The sequence below is a fragment of the Rhopilema esculentum genome, chromosome 12 (assembly GCF_057945365.1).
Source record: "Rhopilema esculentum isolate cy_ngs chromosome 12, ASM5794536v1, whole genome shotgun sequence".
NCBI classification, from domain to species: domain Eukaryota; kingdom Metazoa; phylum Cnidaria; class Scyphozoa; order Rhizostomeae; family Rhizostomatidae; genus Rhopilema; species Rhopilema esculentum.
This window is the reverse complement of record NC_142826.1, coordinates 8,888,447-8,909,841: the sequence shown is the minus strand read 5'-3', so window position 1 is coordinate 8,909,841 and position 21,395 is coordinate 8,888,447. Positions and strand designations below refer to the sequence as shown.

At 34.0% G+C, this 21,395-nt stretch overlaps 1 protein-coding gene across 1 annotated transcript; it reads left to right on the top strand.

Moving 5' to 3' along the window:
- The first annotated feature begins 385 nt into the window (after positions 1-385).
- LOC135681793 (U4/U6.U5 tri-snRNP-associated protein 1) lies at positions 386-18,789 on the top strand. Its single transcript, XM_065196408.2, has 32 exons — positions 386-850; positions 1,966-2,017; positions 2,297-2,352; positions 3,321-3,403; positions 3,961-4,016; positions 4,268-4,376; positions 5,257-5,355; positions 6,229-6,288; positions 6,726-6,762; positions 6,985-7,043; positions 7,285-7,362; positions 7,705-7,777; positions 8,328-8,374; positions 8,849-8,875; positions 9,941-10,000; positions 10,465-10,521; positions 11,004-11,056; positions 11,485-11,545; positions 11,681-11,723; positions 11,959-12,098; positions 12,283-12,349; positions 12,471-12,536; positions 12,965-12,996; positions 13,280-13,360; positions 13,533-13,611; positions 14,148-14,238; positions 14,625-14,651; positions 15,165-15,182; positions 15,643-15,739; positions 16,103-16,192; positions 16,735-16,859; positions 17,408-18,789. Exons 1-32 carry the CDS (start codon positions 490-492, stop codon positions 17,427-17,429), a joined length of 2,406 nt encoding a protein of 801 aa, XP_065052480.2. The 5' UTR covers positions 386-489; the 3' UTR covers positions 17,430-18,789.
- Positions 18,790-21,395: the final 2,606 nt, after the last annotated feature.

Below are 21,395 nucleotides of genomic sequence, written 5' to 3'. Positions count from 1 at the left end.
GGAGTTTCTTCACTTTTTCCGTGATCTGAAAGTTGAGTTTCTTGTAAAAAAACGTACACATTACAGTATATGTAAAACGACCTAGTTACTATGAACTAGTTATTTAGTCGTTCGTCCGTTCATTCATTCGTACATATGGTACATATGAGCTTTCAGCTTAGAGACGACCCTTCACAAAGTGTCTTTCCTTTTATTAGACCAAATGCATGTAAGCCACAGAGTCTCGATTTAGTATCTTGAGGTCACCATAAAATCGTGCTTTTAAAAAGCAATTTTGCAAGTCAATGTCAACTACAACTGTCTTTTTATTTCAATATTTATTTTCCGATGAAATGGGTCTTCACGCATGCGTTAAAGAATGCTCTGTGAACGTTTTGATTTTCATGTCTCATTCCCAAAGAGAGACTGATTTCTAAAGTGGGCCTAGGCCTAAGTATCTTTACTGAAAATTGAACTGAGTGGGTTTCTTCTGGGAGCAAATTTCTCAAGATGGGAAGCTCTAAAAAGCACAAGGAGAAGCATCGAAAGAGGCGGAGGGATCGCTCAAGGTCAGAAAGTAGAGAAAGTGACGATAAACATGACCGTGGAAGGGATCGAAGTCGAAGCCCAAGTCGAAGGGAGGAAAACATAGATGAAGATTACAGGAGTGATGGTTATTACAAAAAGAAGGTGTCAAGAAAAAGCGAAGATTTCAGAGATATGGATGATAGACAAAGGGACAGAGATTATCAAGAAGAAGTTGAAAGGCAGCGACTATCAAATCAAGAGAAGAAGCGTAGAAAAGATTATGAAAATGAGTCATCAAATAATTTGAGAAGTGAAATTGGAAAGGAAGAAGATGGGGGAGAAGGTTTGATTAATATCTTATAATACTAGGACGATAGTTTTGCAAAACGCTAGCCACGATGGCATCAAAGACATCCAGAGTGTGGGAAATCTAAAATTTTAAGGCAAAATACACTCTCTTTACATTGAAGTAAACAACACAACATTTAAACAAAAACTTGCAACATTAGCAGCAGCAAAACAGATAAATGGTGAGCAGCTGTAATGTGAATTAAAGTTGAGTATAAAAAAGGTCTTTAACAATAAGCCGGCCTGGAAAGTATGTATGAAAGCAAGTTTCTAGCAATAGCACACTATTGCAACCTGCCAAGATATCTAATGACACAATTAAAATGGCGATAAGATGCAAGTACAAAATATTCTGGCTACCACATAGTATTCTTTCCCAGCCTGCAAAGTTTAGGTCTGCAGGGGAACAACTTTAAGCATACTATTTTGCAGTTTGATTTGTTCCCTTGCGAGAATAAGTGGCAGAAAATAATTGCCCACGCACAAAAGATACTTTGCAGGTCTGCTTGCTGTCCATCTTCATCATAGCTGCAAGCATGTGCAAGTTTTCCTGTTTGGGACAAAAGGAATCTTGATAAAAATTTTATTTAAAACGGTAGCAAAATAATCAGAATTTGAATCATGACACTACACTCCCTCTCACTTAGATTTTCTTTTGGCCTGTAAGTTCAGTGTCCTTCCTTGCCTTGCAAATAAAACCATAACACAACTAAAAATGTGGTTCCAAATGAACAAATGACTCCGGGTAAAAACAGAAAAAAATTGAACAGGTGTATAAAAACATGAGGAAACCCCAGTGCATTTTTTCAAAAACTTCATTCCCCAATTCCAAAGCAATTTTTGGGCTCTACAGATTTACATCTGTATTCTACTTTGAAAATTGTCTCAGGCTTGTTTCTTAGAATTTACAATAGTAAATTCTAACTAGTTCTCAAAGAGTAACTAGTTCTTCTATAATTCCAAAACCAAGAAAAGGGTCTCTGAGTAAAGTAAAGAACTGACTTCAAAATAAGGAGAAAACTAAGATGCCTTTGCTTTTAGATATTACATTTATCATATTTTGTATCATTTCTTAACAATGATAATCTAATTGATTTTTTATTTTCACAGTAACAAAGCAGAAGAGTTCTGGAGATGTATCTCTGAGCATAGAAGAAACAAAGTAGGATGTTCCCCTTTTTATAGTAAAACTTTTGCAAAAAGCATCTTTAATCCTGGAGACACATCAATCATTTTTCATAGAAGCACTTTTAAAGGTTTGAAATTTCTGCTGATGATAGAATAATGCGGAAAAAATCATTATCAGTCTAGTTAAATGACAGTAAATGTTGATTTTGCTTTTACTTGTTCCTTTTTATATCGTGTTTATGGCTTTGAAAAATACTACCTTTATGTGTATAATTTATTTAGTCTGAATAATTCATTTTATTTCTAATCTTAGCAAACTAAGAGTGAAGCTTGGTTTAAAACCTCTGCAGATGGAAGGGGAAAAGAATGGTAAGCCTTAAGTTACAGTTGTCTTGGTATTTTGTTGATGAAATTTTGAAGTTCAAAAAATTATGGAAATATGCAGGGACCAAAAAATCTGAGAGCTGACTCCATAGAATTTATTTTAACTAAAATAAGGATACTGCTGAGCAAGTTATGAAAAAATGTTCTCCTTCCTGTGACCAGACAAAACCCGTAATGATGTGTCACCAGTTTTATAGAATGTATATTCAAAAGCTTAACCAATTTTACTACCATTACAGGCTTGGCCATTTGAGGCCATTTGGGCCACTACAGGCTTGGCTTGACCATAGCTCTTGCTCCCTTCCAGGCTCTCCTTAAAATGCTGCGGGGAAGCTACAGGGGAAGCCGGAAGTTACTAGGAGAGCTGTTTACTGTTGCCCTGCTAAAATTCCTATCCATAATAGCCAGGCCTGCACTACAAGATCAGTTTCTGTTTTGGTGACTGAAAATTAAAACAAAGATTCCTAAGTCAGATCGAAGACTGTCAGCTTTTATCAAACAAGAATTTTCAAAAACATTCTCAAGGGTTCATAGGTAGAAAACCCATTTTAACCTATGCAAGGCACATATATAAGATAAGTTTGTTTTGTCTTCATGTTTTTTTCTTTTGATGAACATGAAAGAAACAAAGGTGCTCTTTGCAAAAGAGTATATTTGAAAAAAATTCCTGCAGAGCTTTATTGATGAAAAATTGTTTGGGTGGGTTGTCGTGGCCGGGTAAGTTTTCATGCCCTGCTGCTGAGTAGTTTATAAGTATCATTCTCTCAACTTAGAATAACTGCTAATTTTTTAAGCCATTTCATTTCGTATGGAACATGATTATGAAGATTATTTATTACCTGTTTGTTGTTTAGTGTTGGATGCTGTAGCACTATATTGTACACAACTAGATAGCTCTAAGTTGCAACACAGAGGCTCAATGCAACCTTCAGGCCTTTTCATTTTTGCCACAGATAAAGAGGATGCATCATATGACGAAAGACCTGATGTTCATTTGCCACCACAAAATATTTCAACAGTAAAAAAAGCAGACAGTGTAAGAAAATGTTTTCATTTTGCTTTAGAAAAAAAAGCTATAGATAATACTGATTGATAAATAAACGATTCTTTTTTTTCAAGCTGTAAACACAAAAAGATAAGTGAAAAATGTAGGGAATATTTCGAGAATAGTATACAATGAACAAAAACTTTGAAGTTATAGGTTGATTTCTGTTAAATTAGAATGGTCTTGATGAGAGATTTAAGTTGATGAAACTAAGCACAGAGATTGGGTTTTGGTTAAAACCACTCAATATTTACATATAGAAGTCAGATTTGAAAACCTGCCACAAAGAAAGAGAAGCAAAATTACAGTACCCTATATAACAGTACCCCATTATAGAAACCCTTTTGATGTCATAAGAAAAGGTCATTTCAAACATTCTGTACTCTTAGTTATATTTCTACAATGATACTTATTTTGAGCAGAGTTAAACTACAATTGAAATATTGAATTTACTAGTTTAGTTTTGCAAAATGTCAGTTAGCATTGTTTTGAATATAATTACCGGAAAAATAACGTCTTGCTTGGATTTATACTAACTCTTTCTGTAGTTGAAGGAAAAAATGGAAGAAATAAGAGAAAAAAGGAGAATTCACAAGAAACTACAGTAAGTTACAGAAATTTCAATGCTCTCTTCGCGTCTAATTTTTCGAATCAGTAATAAATATCTTTATTGCTTATTTCGTTAGCCTGTTAGTTTTTTGTTTGTGATGATGAGTGTTTAAAATGCAGCCTAGCATTTAGAATAAAGTGAAAGCTTGTTGGAGTATTTGCAGTAAGAGGATTTGCAATCTGATGAGCTGTCAGTAGATTCATTTTTATTATGACGAGGGTTGACATAAGTTTTATTTTTGCCAGGCGTGTAAAGAAGTTAGGTGAAGAAGAAGACCCTGCTGAAGAAAGTGCCTCTGCATGGGTTAAGAAAATGCGAAAGCAGGAGGATGAAAAACGAATGGCAGCAAAAAGGGTATGCGTTGAGTTTTCTTTGCAGTAGTCTTGCGGGTCCTTTAATCGAATTTTACCAAAACCGATTTTTTAAATATGCGATAATTACTTATAATATCTATGATATTCAAAGAAGCTGCAAAATAATTTTGTAAACAAAAATAGTTTGCGAGACGTACCACGTTAACACTAATTTGCCCTTGGTATCAGGTTAAGCATGGCGAGTCTTACAGCTGTGGATACGAAAATCTTGCAATTTCATGGAAATTCGATGAACTACAAGATCAGTGTTATGTTCCAGATCGAAACAAAATATTCCTGTCCGAATCCTTCCTTAGGTAAAAGCACAACATCTGACAGTAGACCTGGAAAGCCCTTTGATGGTTCATTGATGTCCTTGCTAAGAAAATCTGCTTTTCACTTCTCAATTTCAATGATAAAGCTTCTTATCCCCAGTTAAATATAATGACAAATTGTAATGTAATCACCACACCTTGAATTATAACCCCCTTCGACGACTGAAACAGGCTGAAACACGACTGAAACAGGTTTGTCTACAAAACGCCTTCTTTAATCAAAGGTAAACACCCAGTCACAATGTCTCTCGGTGATTGCGGACTGTACAGCTCTTTTAAGATAAGTTATTCTCAAGAAGACTGTGCTGATAGAACTTTTGTAAGATTTTAGCTTATTAAACACTGGAAACTTCCGTAATTCTTATATTCAGACTCCACACACCTATGCTTCATCTTTCATTTTATTTTAAGAAGTTCAAACCTGTAGTCAAATGTCTTTTGCATTCTTCACCATAACATCTGTGAATTATACTACATAAATCAACTAACTGCCACTAGTTTAAGTAAATCACTTTGAACATAAACATATTGATCTTTATATTCCAGGCTAAACTGTTAGAAGAAATGGATGACGAGTTTGGTGTTAGTGGTGTTATTAACGAAGCTATGGGAGAAGTCCCAAAAAGAGCCATTAAGAAAGAGCCAGTATGTCTATTTTCTTTCAAAAGCCCACTAAGCTGCTTTCATTCCAAGCAAACTTTTATTTTCGGTTCTTGTTACTTCTATATAACGAGCAAAGGAGTCAATGGTCTTTTGAGAGTGCATCTAACAATCCTTACTACCACGTTTAGTATCATGTGAGAAATTTTTAAAGGGTCGTATAAATGCTATATTGATAGTTTCAAAAGTAACCGTGAAAACAATTTAGTTATTTGCAACGATGGGAGGCATTACCGAGTTGCTTAATGTCAAGAGTTAAGCATATTTTGGTGTAAGCAAGTAAACATAGACTTTTTACGAAATTACCAAAGTTTCATTATTTCATTCCAGGAAAACCTCTTGCTTAGTTACAGCTAGTTGATTCAATTTCTAAGACCAATGAATCCATTATTAATTTCATATAAGAACATAGAGAATAGGAATGTATCCGTTACAAGCAAGTACTTCGAATTGAGCTTTCAAGGCAGCAATCCCTGCGTTATTTATTTCGTGCTGTTTATTAAGATGTTTCGACCGAATAATCTATAACGGTAATAAACGCTAACCCTAAGTTCTGAACCTAAGGAAGTGTAATCTCAACTTCGTATCAAATCGTTTGTATGATGAAGTCAAAATTGGAATTACACAGAAGTGCAATAGTCAAAATAATGCATATGGAGCTTACATTCTATTTCTAAATAAGCGATTGTTTGCCATACGTGAAAATATTTTCACCCTTTTCAATATCATTAAAGTTTTAATCTAATCAGATGCATAGTTTTTGTGATCATGGTCATCGTTGAATTTAGTCGTCTTAAACAAATGCAAAATTCCAATTTTCCCTCGAATTTTTAAATCAATTTTATGTTCTTTTAATAGAAATATTCTGCAAGAGACTTGGCTGGTCTGAAGATTCAGCACGCTGGTGGTGAAATTTCTGTATGTTCTACATGACTAAATTGTGTCTTACTTATTTTGTCTTAACTATGCAGTAGTAAATGGCGTGTATGTTTTGCATATGTCTCATGCTTAAGAATTTAACATACACAACGAGACATTAGGACTTTGAATGGGCAGTTTGAAGCTAAATAACTGCAAACAGTTCAAAGTTGTTTTCAATGAAATGCCATCTATCTAAGCAAAATACGATCAAGGATATTGAGAAAATCTTATTTTGTTGCGAATCGCACATTTACAAATAAACCAGTGAATTTGTTCCATCAATTTCCAGTTCATTTCTCGTTCATGTTTTTGTTGTCGCCCAGTTGAAAGCAAACTGCTTTTTGCAACTTTGATTTTGAATGATAATTTCAATTTTATTTGTTCAAAAATGATGTTTTTCTTAAATATTTATATCCTACCATATAACCTTTCAGGATGGATCATCTGTCATAGTTACTTTGAAAGATAAAGGTATGGAAAATGTTGTGTTTATATTCAAAGTGTAATTTTATATAAAGGTCATACGATTTTATAAAAGTAATATTATAATGAAACTTTCCTTAGTTAGTCGTAAAATTTTGTGCATCGCTCTCCAGTCCCTGAATCATAGATTTGATCAAAATAAGAGTAATAGCAGAAAAAGTGAGACATGCAAAAATTTGTCCATGACTTTCAAGTTACTGATTTTTGTAGGTGTTCTTGAAGACAATGAAGATGTGTTAGAGAATGTAAATCTTGTCGAACAAAGGGCCGTAAGTGAAAATTTATGCTATATATTTGCTAATAGCTAATAATCGTCTTGGTTTTTAACCATCATCTATTAGATTTACCAAATTGTGACTTTTATCGACATTTTTTGTAAATTGTCTCTTGCTGTCAGAATAATACTGCTAAACATGAGATGATTTACAAGCATTTGACAAAAGTTCGACAGTTTTAATCTACCCTAAAAAGAAATTTAAGAACGCATCTGACTCATTTTCATCTTTTTAGGCAATAAGAAATATCGAAAATAGAAAGAAGAGACCTGGATATGTGGCATATGAAGAAGTTGATGAAGAAACAGGAGTTGTAAGTCTAGCAAATTGTAATGTAGATGTGAAAAATGCCGTTAACAGAAAACTTGAATATATGCTTGAAAACCGTCTTTGAAAAAGTAATCAAGTCTTTGATTGTTTTTGGACGATAGCTCAAATCTGTTATTTCAAAGCCAGTTGGCTCCATCAGTGGTATGAATGTGATATTTTTGTAGTTACATCGAGTAAAACAACACTCCATCCACTAGCCCCTTGTGAATTTTAGAATCAGCGAATTTTGAAACCACTCTTCACGTAGAGAAATAGTAATTATTTCGATTGCACATTGCATGGCGGTTACTTTTATAACATCTTTTGTCGTTTTTCATTTCTTAAGTTCAAAGTCAAAGGAATTCTTGACAAGTATAATGAAGAGATTGACGGAAAAGAAGAAAAATTCATTCGTATCGGTAGGCCTTTGCTTATTCTTTCTTAAATATTGTCGTACACTCAATATGTTATTTTATATGCTCCTTTATTCTTTTCTATGATTTGTTATTTGAAAGAGGTTGCTTTATAAAACGCAATCATATGAAACGCTTTATAAAAGACATCTATCAATCAGTGCCTGGCCAATCAGCGAGCTTAATACCACTCACATGATAATTGCCTTGCTGGTATTGATTGACAGTTGGCTCAAGCCACAAAAGTATCTGTCAATTATCTTTAATGTACATGAACAATTTGTGTTACGTTTTTCAAGTATATACTTATACACATATATACACGTATATACAAGTATATTCAGATATCCTACAACACACTGACTAATATCAAAGACAATTTGCAGACTCCTTTTTCCCCTGATTGGTCGGTATTCTCATTTTATCTTCTTGTCTTCGGGCATTTTCAGGACGATGTTAAATTCCTCGAACCTTGATGGTTTGTTTATACGCTCAAAATATTTTGCAAGTTGCACATTCCTAACGTAAGATTAAAAAGAGATTTTTGTTTTTGTAGATGCATCTGGTCAGGGAGACCTGGAAGACGAATATGAAATAGATAGGGTGAGTAGATTCTGAATATTTGAGAGACTTAAGCCACTTTGCGTGACGTTGAGGTATTCTTCATCACGAATCTAGAATATACATGGTGTACTTTGAATTTCGGGAAAGTTTGGTAGCATGTTAGCAAATACGTTTTTCTTGACTTTTGGCTATGAGATTTGGATTTCATGGAAAAATGGAAGCATTTCTTTGCTTCCTTAAGGCTGTTTTAAAACCGATGTTGCCTTAATTCATCCCATCCGCAAGTTTTTTAGGGTATCATGGGTCATATAATTTAACACTGATATGGATACTGTGCAACAGCGTATATATGATTATCCGTCTATAATCAATCGAATCAGAACGATGGACAAGCACATAAGATGATTATTATTAATAAGGGTCATAAATTTTTGCTGTACTGGCTTATCTGTTTTTGATATCACTCTGCTCTGCTTTTCCCGTTTTATTGTACAAATATTTTTATTTTTCAAGATTCGAAAAAATCTGAAGGCTCAACAAGTAAGCATTATTTTTTTAGATTTGTAAATGATCTGCTTTTCTGTTCTATCAGATAATTTGTTAACTAATACTTTTCATGACAGGAAAATGTGATCGGAGCCCTTTACAATGTCTTTTAAGAAACCTATTTTCTAAATTGAGTTAACCTGAAAATTAAATTGTCCTTGCAGAACAACAGTAATTATGCTTTTTGACTTTGCTATGTGAATTTGAGATTGCCGCCAGTATATAGTGAATTTTATTTTTGAAATTCTGTGAGATGGAACTCTTGTACTTTTGTGATGATTGTATATGAAAAGAGAAACTAAGAATATTTTGCAACATAATGCCTTCTTTGTCATATACTCTAGTGTCTCTAATAGAAGGGGGTTGTTCATTCCGACCAATTTTCAATAGAAGGGGGTACTAATAGAAGAGGGTGCTAATAGAAGAGGGTGTTAATAGAAGGGGGCGTTCATGTGCGCAATCCTTCTTTGAAATCGAAGCACCTTTTAGAATATACTGTCAAAATTTGATTTCAGTTTCTTGCATAGTTTTAGAGAAAATTGCAATCATACCAAGATAACTCAAATTTACAGCTTCTAACTTCCAAGTCAAAAATCATCGGTTTACTTTGTACGGTTGAGATTTTACAAAAAAAAACTATGGAAAACGCATTAAAATGGACAAAGTATTGCACTTCGGGCTGTCTCCATTGACATAAATGAAAATTGCATTTGAATCAACTTTATTTCTTTATTAGCACCAAAAAGGAAAGTGAGTTAAGCGAGAAGCTGATAAAAAGCAGATATAAAGGAAACGAGAAAAAAGTAGCAGTGAAAAATAGGCAGGAAATTTTTGATAAGTGCCCAAATGTGGCAATAATTAGATGGTATATTGCTAAATATATTCACTTGGAGAAGGAGTTGCGTATTTGAGTACTTTTTCAAGATTTTAAATAGGTGCACGGAGAATTTGTATTATGACTATCACCTAGTTATATAGCTGTATTATGACAAGCAGTATTTAGTTCCCGTTTTCTTTTCGATTTTTTGGATCGACACTGGATGTTTTGTTTTCTTGCAGATGACTCTAGCTGTTGATGCACCACAGCTTGCGACTGATTATTACACTCAGGAAGAAATGGTAAGTATTTTGTAAGCTTTTATTTGACAATCATTAACTCCTTATTCAACGGTTTCGTGAGCTAAAGCTTCCGATAAGGTATTCTACTTTTCCATATACACATCCTTTCGACGCTGCCTTATGATAGTGTAGGCTACAATTTTTCTGAAATGAAAGGCTGTTACGTCTACTCAAGGATGCACCTGTTGGTATAAGTTTCTTAGGAAACAATATCAAGAAATAGAAAGTGACCCTTCTTCAAGATTAGAAGGGTTCTCAGCCCCCGAGCTTCCTCACGTCTCGATCCCTGCCTTCGATACTGCGACTATAAATTCAGAACAAATATTGAGTTATCTGTTTCTTTAAAGGATGTTAGTATCAGTTTAATCTTCCATATTTGCTTTTAAATTCTTCATGGGGATTGATTTTTTATCTTTGTTTTGTCCATCAGAAACCCTTGCTTGATTTAAACTTTTATCTTGAAGGTTCAGTTCAAGAAGCCGAAAAAGAAAAGAAAAGTTCGTAAAAGAGAGATTGTTAAGGTTTGTAGCTATTGAATATTATCATTTTCTTTGTACGTGAAAGCATTAATCCTTTATGTTGTTTTTTGCAAAAAGACGAAGTAATGAAATTTATAGTAATAGCACAAATTGAATACTGAATCACCTTTCAAACCCAGATGTAAACTTGGCTTTTTTCTGCAATGTTGGAATTATAAATATCCTGTTTACCTTTAACTGACGTATCAGGGGCGGACATTTGATCAAATATTGGGGGGGGGGCAAGCCTATTGTTTTAATAAGATGACGTCACATTTTCCATTGTCTTAGAACAAAATACCATTGTCCTTTAAAGTATTGGGGGGGGGTGGTCAGCCCCCCCCCTTGCCCCTCCAAGTGTCCGCCACTGTGACGTATACAAGATACGTACCTCCAACCCTTCAAAAGCAATCTACAAACAAAAGTAATCAATTAACCTACTGTACTACTGTTTTTTTAATTTATTGATTCAATTTTATTCACAGGCGGACGATTTGCTCCCATTGCCCGACGAACCAAGACTTGATCCCGCCTCGAGGTGATTTGTTTTTAGCTAAGCAATTTAACCATCGAGCATCGAGTGTACACACGAGTGTTGAAAAGGGACTTGAGGCATATTTTTAGTAGTTTTAACTGAAGATGATATTTATGAAAAATACGAACTTGAAGCTAAAAGATCTAGTTCTGAAAATTTCTTGTTTCCTGTCTTTTGAAGAAGAAGTTTTAAGTGACGAGTTTAATTTGTCATTAGCTGATCTCTGCTGTCAGAAGAAAGAGAACTTGAAATCAGACCATTGCGCAAACCCATTTGTTATTCATTTCGCGAAATTTTATACCTAAGATTGTTTTAAATTCATATCACCAGCAATTTCAATTTGCAGCGTTTTTTGAATTGATATGTGCGTGATCTCTTTATTTATATGGTCTTTCTTGCTTTCTCACTGTTATGAGTTGTTTTTACTTCAGGAAAAGACCTAAAAGCATATTAAAGAATTCTGCTAATTTTGACATCCCAATGGATATTGAAGTAAGTGAAACCGAGGCTAAATCTTTAACATGTCCTTGTGGCCACATCTGCGTTAAGGTGGCAAACCCTTATAAATCGAGTTACATTTTCGATTATTCTCATTGGGACTTCAATGCGATTCGTTTTCTTCAATAGGAAGATCAACCCGAAGAATCATCAGAATTAGAGGAGGAAAGAGGTAACAGATTTAAATACAATAGAATATGTATTAGATACATTGGCTTGGCTTGCTTTCACGTACAACTGACAACATTCTGTCATTGCAGTGTACTATATTGTAATTTTGAATTTCCATTTTCTGTCCCTAAAATGGCTTTATATATCACCGTACAATTCATATCTTCTCTTTTCATGGCTGGAAATGTTGCATCTTTGTATTAAGATTTGTTGATCCCAATAATTGACTTTTGTAGAATTTTTACGAAGAATGCAAGCATTAGAAAACGCGCCAGTTGAAGAAGATGAAGCCGAATTAGAATTGCAATTGGCTCTTGCGAGATCACGCAAAGCCAAAGTCAAGAAAGAGCCTGACGAAATTCTAGTACTGGAAAAGGTTTGTTTTCTGAATTTGCACTTGTAATTAGAGGAATTTTTTTAGTACGAGAAAATCATTGAATTAGATCGCATTTCGGACGTGTTAGTGTTAATATTTGCTTATGAGCAACACTTCGGTGTATTTCGCTCTGAAATTAGTATCCTTCGTTAACTTATGCCAGCTCCCTATTTCTGTTTTTCAGTTGGCCGAAAAAATACAAGCTTCCAACGAAGAAGAATCACAGAAGCGAGATAAGAGAAAATCCAAATGTAAGTCGAATGAATTTGTACAAAAGTTTAAAGTGAAAAGTTTATTCCAAAAGTTAATATCTAAGCGTATTCTTAACACCAGGATTTTTTCATTTTTACCCGTATGGTTTCCTTTTTATAGCTGATGCCATTGTTCTGGATTCAACGTCAGAATTCTGCAGGACTTTAGGAGAGCTTCCTAGTATTGGTAAGCGGCCTTTTAATTTCGTTGACGTATGGAGTGGTACGTGGATATAGTTCTATTTTATAGCCGAAGTTTTTGTATACACTTGGCCATGCTGGAATGGTCACTGAAGAATCTAAGTCACATATGAAATTACCAATGATATTGCGATTGATAATGAAACTTTGTTTGATCTTTTTTTATAAAATAATCAAGAATAGCCCATGTTGTAATAAACACGGCTATCATAGATCTGTACATTTATGGTTTGTTTTTGTAAACAATATGATTAAACACTATTGTCATCAGACAGTGCTTCAGTTCTGTGGCTTTTATAATACATTACTGATTGAGCCGAAATTTTCTTCGAAATGAAAGCTTGATATTTTTGTGTCTCACGTAACTGTCGGATGGTTTACATGTAAATCATGTACTAGTAATTGTCTTTCTAGGACATTCACATGACGTCAAGGATGAAGAAGAGGTATATCCAAAAACATTTGCCATTATTTTCTCTTTGCGCTTTTTCACGTAGTCTATAAATTTTATTATGAAATTTCGATTTTACTTTGCTTTAAGCCATTCTCTGTTACAGACAAAATGTGTTCGAAAATCTGCAGGTTGGAATCTAGATTTTAGATACGAATAGTGTCAAAATATGTGTCTGCACGGAAAGCATATTACCTGTTACATTTGACCTCACTATCAGTTAAACTTATTTGAGCATTATTGGAATAGCTGGGTTAATGTAGAGATTTGGTTTGTAGGAAGAGGATCAGGAAATGGAAATCACTGGAGGATGGGAACAAGTTGTTGTTACAGATAAGAAAGAGAAACCAAGTGAACAGGTATCAAAATATCATTTTTACATTTTCATTTTATGTAATGTTGAATCATTTATAATCATGTCTATGATACTTACTTGTCGTAGGAGAATCTACTTGTTGTCTTTATGTGACATTGATGTGCTAGTCAGGCAATATAAAGAATAATCAATTGCACGTTTCTTATATTTTGTAGAAACATGAAGCAGTTTTGGAAGAGGAACCTGATTTAAAGGTTGGGGTAGGAGCAGCCTTAAAAGTGGCTCTAATGAAAGGTGTGATTTATGTTTGAAATATCCGCTTCTTGCCAACTAATATGTTAAATTTCATTGCTCAGTGAGGTTTTAAGGAATTCTGAACAGGCCTTTGTGCGGCAGTATGTTTTTGGATAGTATCCCATGATGCATTGCTACAGTCAAGTATTTATTGGTTTCATTATTGTCTCACATCAGCCATCAGATTTTTATATTTTACTGCACAAACCTTTTACTTGCATTTCTGTTAGCCGTTTTGATTGCAAGCTATAGAAGCTTCTACAAAAATTAATACTCTAGACTCAACTGGTATGAGAATTAAAGAATTATTATATAAAGACAACTGTAAATGCAATGCATTTCTACCTCTTTAAAAAGCTGTTTATATTGGACATGAAAATGAGCTTAAGTTTGATCTGTTTTTCTGAACTCTACCTCCAGTGCTGTTATAAGATGGTTGCTTCTAAACATTACGTCATAAGCTTTTAAACATAACTATTTTCAAACCTCCCTATTGGTGTTCTTTCAATTTTAAAGTTTTCTTTTGTTGTTGTTAGGGTTAATTGATGCGCAAAAGAAAAAAGTCCTCAACACTGGACCTACCAATTTACCAAAAACCAAAGCTGTTGTTGACGAGGAAAAAATGAGGTAAGGGTTTTCTTTTTTTTTAAATAAAATCAGTCATTGGTTCTTCCTTCCATTAAGTTATTTTACCCCTTTGTCTTTTAAAGAAGCCTGATCCAGGGCTTACCCTTCCTTATGGTTTCAAAGATCACCTTCACATCTCCAAATCCTTTTCCTGAATTTCTTTAAAGTAGTCCTAAGTCTTTACTTCTGCCAATGCCCCTTTTTCTGACACTATAAATACGCAATCTGATTAGAATTGGTGCTTTAGTTATAAAGCCAAACTTGCTTGATGAATATTTAGAATATAGACATTTCATTTAATATTGTTAACAAGCAGGTGATTGCAACAGATTTGATAAAATTTGTTTTCAATGTTTACGAATTTACTCTTTTTTCATTGGTTTCAGAGAGGAAGAGAGAGACAGGGGACGCAGGTGAGCGTCATTTTCCAAGCTTACTGCCTGTGATTATGCCTAATGTTCTTGATAGCCGTGCTTCAATACTTTCTACTTCCGTATCTGATTAGAATTAAGTATATGATACAAATTCTAGCTTCATTAATCATTTGTTTGAAAGCAAAACATATTTGTTCGAAACAGGAGCTTATTTGAAGGTCATACAAAATTATTTTCTTCTGTGTACTCTCAACTATTAAGTGACGTCAAAGGTCTAAAAGTACCAAAGTTTTGCAAGAAAACCTATGAAAAAATATCAATGAAATTCTGTTAGTTAGTTTAAAAAAACTAGATCTGTATAGCAAATAATCAGAGCCACTTATGTCTCTCTAAGAGGCCGCTACATTTCAGCTTTAACAGAAACTCAACTTTTCCTTTTTCAATACACCTTCATTCTTATTTTTAAATCTTCATTCAGAAATTGGTTTGTTTTTAATGTTTGTCATTTATTATGTTGTTCAAATATGACTTTTTTCTTCCCATATTTTGCAGGGCTTACGACAGAGAAAGGTTAGTGCAAATGGTTTTATCTATACGATAACAGATAGTTTTGTCTTGAATTTTTTGTGTTAGCCGAACTAATGTTATGAATTTTATAATATTTGCACTATTTTCAACACAGTCATTTTATATCGCTATTCCTGCGACTTTGTTACCAGTTCACCTTGTATCGACATTAATGGCTTTTGGTAGTTAATAGGCACTTGACTTGAACCATAGGATATTTCTTTGCATTTACAAAAACGGCAATCGTGTTTTTAACGGTTAAAATTACAAGAAATGAACAATTGGTTTTTTGTCAAATTAGGCACAAAACTATGTTTTACAGCATAGACAGTTTCTTCAATGTAAGTTGATTCTTAAGTATTAATAATCTAAGGATTTGAATACTAAAATCTTAGAGCGTGAATGACATTCATTATTTAAGAACTGAATAGGAAATGTCTAGTTAATGTACTTTTCTTTGAAGATACGACCCTTATTCATTCAAAGAAAAGGACTCTTATAAACCAGAAGTCAAGCTTGAATATGTTGACGAGCATGGTCGACCTATGAATGAAAAAGAGGTAATGTCTATGTTTTTTTGCTTCACGTAACCTGATGTTTAATCTAATTCCGCCTTCAATTAACTTAGCATAAGAAATCGCTCTTTGCTTGAATATTATTGCTGAATATTATACTCATTATTTTATTCTTTAACACGGTCACATGTTAACTCTTTTCGAATTATGAAATATTTTTTGTGCATCTTCCTCAGCTTTAACTTTTCTTACTGGAAATTTGATTTTAAAGCAACATTTTTCTTTTATTAGAATACTACTTATGGTAAAAATGACTAAATTTATTATAAAGTCGTGTATAAAATGGTTCATTGATATTGTTTATGAGTTGTTACACCTTTTTTTTCAAAACTTTCAATATTTTTGCAGGCATTTAGATTTTTATCACATAAATTTCATGGCAAGGGGTCAGGTAAAATGAAAAGTGAAAAAAGGGCGAAGAAGGTTGCGGAAGAAATGGTAAGATCCCCGTAAAGCTTGTTGATATTTGCTGCCATTTTGTCCTGTTAAGCCATTTTGTCCTGTTAATTTGCTGCCATTTTGTCCAGCGGCCTAATGGCCTTTAAGTGTAATTCTATGGACAGTGACTGGGGTATTCAAGCTACATAGTTTTGTTACTTAAAAGCACAAGGACTAATCTAAAACAGGAAAGCAAAACATTAGTAATTATTTTGAATAACTATATTAACTGTCAACTGAATCTCTTGTCAGAAAATTATTTTTGTAGCCGTAAGGCATTTCAATAGGTATGGGCAATATTTGTTTTGTGTGAAAATGATACTGCTTCTTAATTAATTAAACAAAAGCCTTCTAATCGTTTTTGAAGGCCTAGTGAGGCTTTTGTTTAATTTTTGAAGTCATTACTTTGAAAATATTTGTTTTCATTCCCTTCTTGCTGCTCTTCACTTATTTGTAAGCACAGTTGACAATTTGCAAACATTTAGCAAGAAATTATTCCTTGATATTTTTTTTGTTTATTACATTTATTGCTTTTTAAACAGAAAATGAAGAAAATGAGTGCCATCGATACCCCGTTAAATACAGCACAGATGATGATAGACCGACAGCAGCTGAGCCAAACGCCTTACGTCGTCCTAAGCGGTGGGGGAAAGAACCTGCTAACGACGTAAGTACTTTCAATAACGTTACCTATTCACTCATAGCGCCTTTAAATGTCCCTTATCGTATCTTAATTTACCATGCCTTTCATTAATTTTGCATTGAGAGACAATGTTCTCCCGTGCTCCTACCATTTCCCGTGTGCCTCGTACTGAATAGTAGTAATATTGCATCGAAACGTGCCACCAAACGTGGTAGCTAGATCCACAAAGGAGAGACATTCCAAGCATTCTATTCTAATATACCATAGAATACGTGAAAAAGTCAACTTTTTTATTTACAAATTTTTGCTAATAGAGTGAATTCAAACAATTTGCTTGCAGGCTCCACCTTGAAATGGTATAGATACGTGTGTTGATATGAATTTAATTTATATTCTTCTAGCTATTTTGCTACTTGGTCATTTCAAATGTTGATATGAACTGTATGTTTCTACTTTCCAGAAACATTTTAGCCACCGATTTATATCAATCCCTTGTGCGCCTTTATAATGATGAATAAATCTTAAGTACATGCTACTTATGTATGCTTTTATGCTTTTTGTTTCACCCTCAGAAACATTATCTCCAAGAAGTAGCCTAAAGGTGAGCAAAGATCGAAGATTGTGCATTGGTGTCAGATTGCAAAGAGACAAAAAGAAAGTCACAATCATAAAAGCTGTATCCGATTATTTCAAATGTGAAATGAACGCTACAAGGTCTACCAAACACTTTAATGTAAATATAATAATAAGTTTTGAAAAAGGGACTGTTTGACATGAAGACATCATAATCGTTTGTGTCAGCTTCTAGTAACCAATGGATATTTGAAAAAAGTTAAGAAAAATATTAACGAAAGCTGTTTAGTGGGTATGGATAAGCAAGAGGTCTCTAATGTTTTGGGAATTTTAGCTGCTTGACAATGCGAATACTGACTAATACAAACTCACTACCCTGCTAATCTTGGAAAGAACTCTCTCATAGCAAAATCAACCTGCTCGTTATCCAGTGTTTAGAAGCCTGTGCCAGTTGTTTCTTAACCTTCTTGATAAATTATTGAGCATTTAGATGTATTGAACTAGGCAATTGTTTTAAGGAAACTACATGCATTTATGCTAGTATTTACAAAAGGGTTGAATCTAAATTTTATAGAGTTTTTTTCATTAGATGACCCATATGTGGATACAGAGCTATTGGTTGAAACCTGGGCCTACAATCGTGTATGCGCAGTTTTTTGGAGTCGAGTTGCGAGATCGTTGGAATGTAACAGCTTTATCTAAACTTGTTAGCCCAGTCGTATAAAACCATACACGCGGCATCATATTTCATAACTGTGCTATACGAACAAATGTCTGTGATATGACTGGGAGGGATATTCATCGTAGTGACGTATGTGACGAAGTGGTATATGTGTTTAAATTCCACGACAATGCCCTTTAGTAGATCATCCCTGTTTTTGCTTGCCACATTCCTTTTGCTTGCCACATTCTTGCTCAGTTTTTTTTTCAAAACAGATCCCCTATAGGTATTCGAAACCTGAAAGCTTGAGGCATATTTCTTAATTGTTTGTCTGGTCGTTGTTCAGGGCAAATTCTCCCCGTGATTAATAAGTAAATAAAAAACTAATAGTATTAATAATTTTTAACTATCTATGGCCGATTTCGGGGCTGCAGAATCTATTCCAAACAATTTTTCTAATAACGGCGCACGTAAGAAGAATGTAGAACGCAAACAAAATATAGGAAATGCCATAATGAATTTTTTAGGAAGATCCTATTTGATTTATTTTTAGATTTCTTTAGCATTCGGATCTTATTTACCTTTCGCATCTTCTGCGGTTTCGCTCTTTTTCTTTTCTAAGACGTTTATGTTTTTGATTACAGTTTAAAAGGAAACAAGATTTTCTCTCTTGTTTTCGATTTAATGTTCATTCAAACCAAAAAGAGGATTTTATATTTAGCCATACTGCTACTTTTTTGTATTTCTTTAACAGAGAATTGCCATAGAGTGTAATTATGTGCCCATCAAACAAAGGGAGGGACATGATTAATTTGAGGAAATCAAAAAGGCTTTTTTGAAAGGTACTTGAAGCTGCTCTTTTGGTGAAAGCTTTTGCAGCTTTTTGCGTAATTATAAGGTTGGTCCTCAGTATGATTCATTGCTACCATCATCTTAAATCAAAATGATACCAGGTTAATTCTTGCAAATTGTCCCTTTTAAGTTTATATAGTAAAATAATATTAAAGGGTCAATGAACTATGTATCTTCAAAACATCAATCTGTAGTGAACAAATTAAGTTTTTTGAATGCAAATCGCTCATCGCATTTAAAACAACACTATTTTAGGTTGCGACTTAAGAGTGCAAAAATGTATGGCATGTAGTACGACCATTTTTTATTGTATTTTACTAGCATATTACTGGGTATTTTTTTGAGCTGGTCAGAAAAATCCGCAGTCGATTTGCAAAGTCCTTAGTTGGTCGGTACAATCGGTCGATAAAGTAGGAGCAATATTGTTCTCATTTATGTCTGGGTCGGTAAATTCAATATTTTACTCTGCGGCCAACTTTTTCAAATAAAGACCCAAACAAGTATTTGCTGCTCATCCTTTTAAGAATTATTTTTCGAGAGAATTTGACTAATTTTTCTTCCTTCATTCAATTTCGAGCCACTTGTTTAGTAACATCATAAATATAATTGTTTACTTCAAGTATTTGCTATTATCGTTACGATATCTGAGTAACATAAAACGCAATCTCACAAAAACAGCCTAACATATTACTGTTTTTTAATTTTCTGTCTATCTGTTTGTCGATAATCTCCTGATTAGCGTCGAAAAACAGTAAACATGTTTTATTTTTAGCGGCATCAAAATGTTCGGCTTTTCCATAAACAAGTTCTGTTGTGTCTAGCAACGATTTACGACGTACCTTTGAAATGATGTCGTTTCATGTTTTCCTATTCTGGGTGCCTCAGTCTAACTTGCGCCGTTTACAATCCTGTGTTTTTAAAGCTGCAGGAATTGAATTCCTTCTTTAAGGTAAATCTAAGATTTCCCCGGCTCCCCCGACACAGCCTCCCGCTTCTATTTTTTCGGAGCAGTCTCTAGTTTCAAATCTGATTTTTACCGGAATTTTAAGCATACTTAGTTGGTCCACAAAAGAATTAGATCAAAAAATAGGAAACTAGATTATGTCAATTTTTTCCTACTTTGTGACTAGATTTTTCCACAAGAGGCCTGTATCGCAACCCTTCCCCCCGGTAGGAACCTGAATAAATGCGCTGATTATTTGCCTCGTTCACAGATATGTTGAACTCATCAGCATTATCAGCAAAATCTCAACAACTTATAACGCTTTACTACTACTTCATGTAGCCCTATTGTTGTTGTTGTCCTTTTACTCTACAAGGTAGGGTTTTCTCACAGACACCTAGAATCGCCCATTTTCCTTTATTTTTGAGCACTCTTAATTTTGAAATGTCCTAGACTTTGAAAAATGTAATTTACACTTGTGAAGCTCCGTTATGGGAGACACACGGTTTTTTAACAAGCTGCTACGGTTGAAATTTGGGAATTATTTGTCAGAAAGATAATTTATTACTACGGTCAGAATAATGTTTTATTGCAAAGTACGTAATACAAAACATGTGATATTTTGTACTAAAACACCAAGTCTGACCAACTCCAGAATTTGGTCTTTTCACCAAATATTTTGATCGTAATTCTAAATAATTAATTCTAGGCCCTCGTTAACAGCCACTTTTTCAGCACACCTAGAGAAACGTTTTGACCGCAAGAGAATTCTGTTTTCCTCTGGTCTTGTTGGGTGTGAAAAATTACTTGAGAAACTAAAGGTCTTTATTACAGTACTTTAATCTGATTTTAATTTTGTTTATTTACATTTTAAGCTTTTAGCTCTGCTGTACCAATACAAATGTTGCAAAAAGCACTTCTAGTTCTAGGACAATATTCCAAGGCGACTGACAACTTATTCTCACTAAACTTCAAAAATTTTCAAATCTTTCATTTTACTTCTTTGTAATCTAATTGTTTTTTTTATTACTTTGTGCAATAAGATTCATTGACATAAAGTGAAGTTTTTACGTCGAGACTCGTTACCAGTCCATGCGGCTGACATTTGGCGCGAAAATGTTATTTCGAAGCTGATGACGCCACAGTCGTCGTTTGGCATCTCGTGGGTTTCAAAAGAGGCTTCCGGCTTCTAGAAGAGAAAATCATAAAAAGGATATTTAATTGAAATGGTAGGCTTTTAAATTTTTTCTTTCTCCTTGCTATCCAGATAATGATTCGCTGCCATCATAGAATTTGGATTTGCAAAGCTTAAATTGACAAATTATTAACTTTTTGGATGAACGGAATTGAAAAACATAGGCCATTTAATAAAACAAGAGGGTGAACATGCTCACTTATCTGTGGAGGCCTGTTGAGGTTTCAGACAAAAAGATACATGCCTTCTAGACATTCTCATCATGCAGCCTAAAGAGAGATTAAAATGCTAAATGTTATTAATATATTTCTTATCACCCAATTTCCTGACGAATTT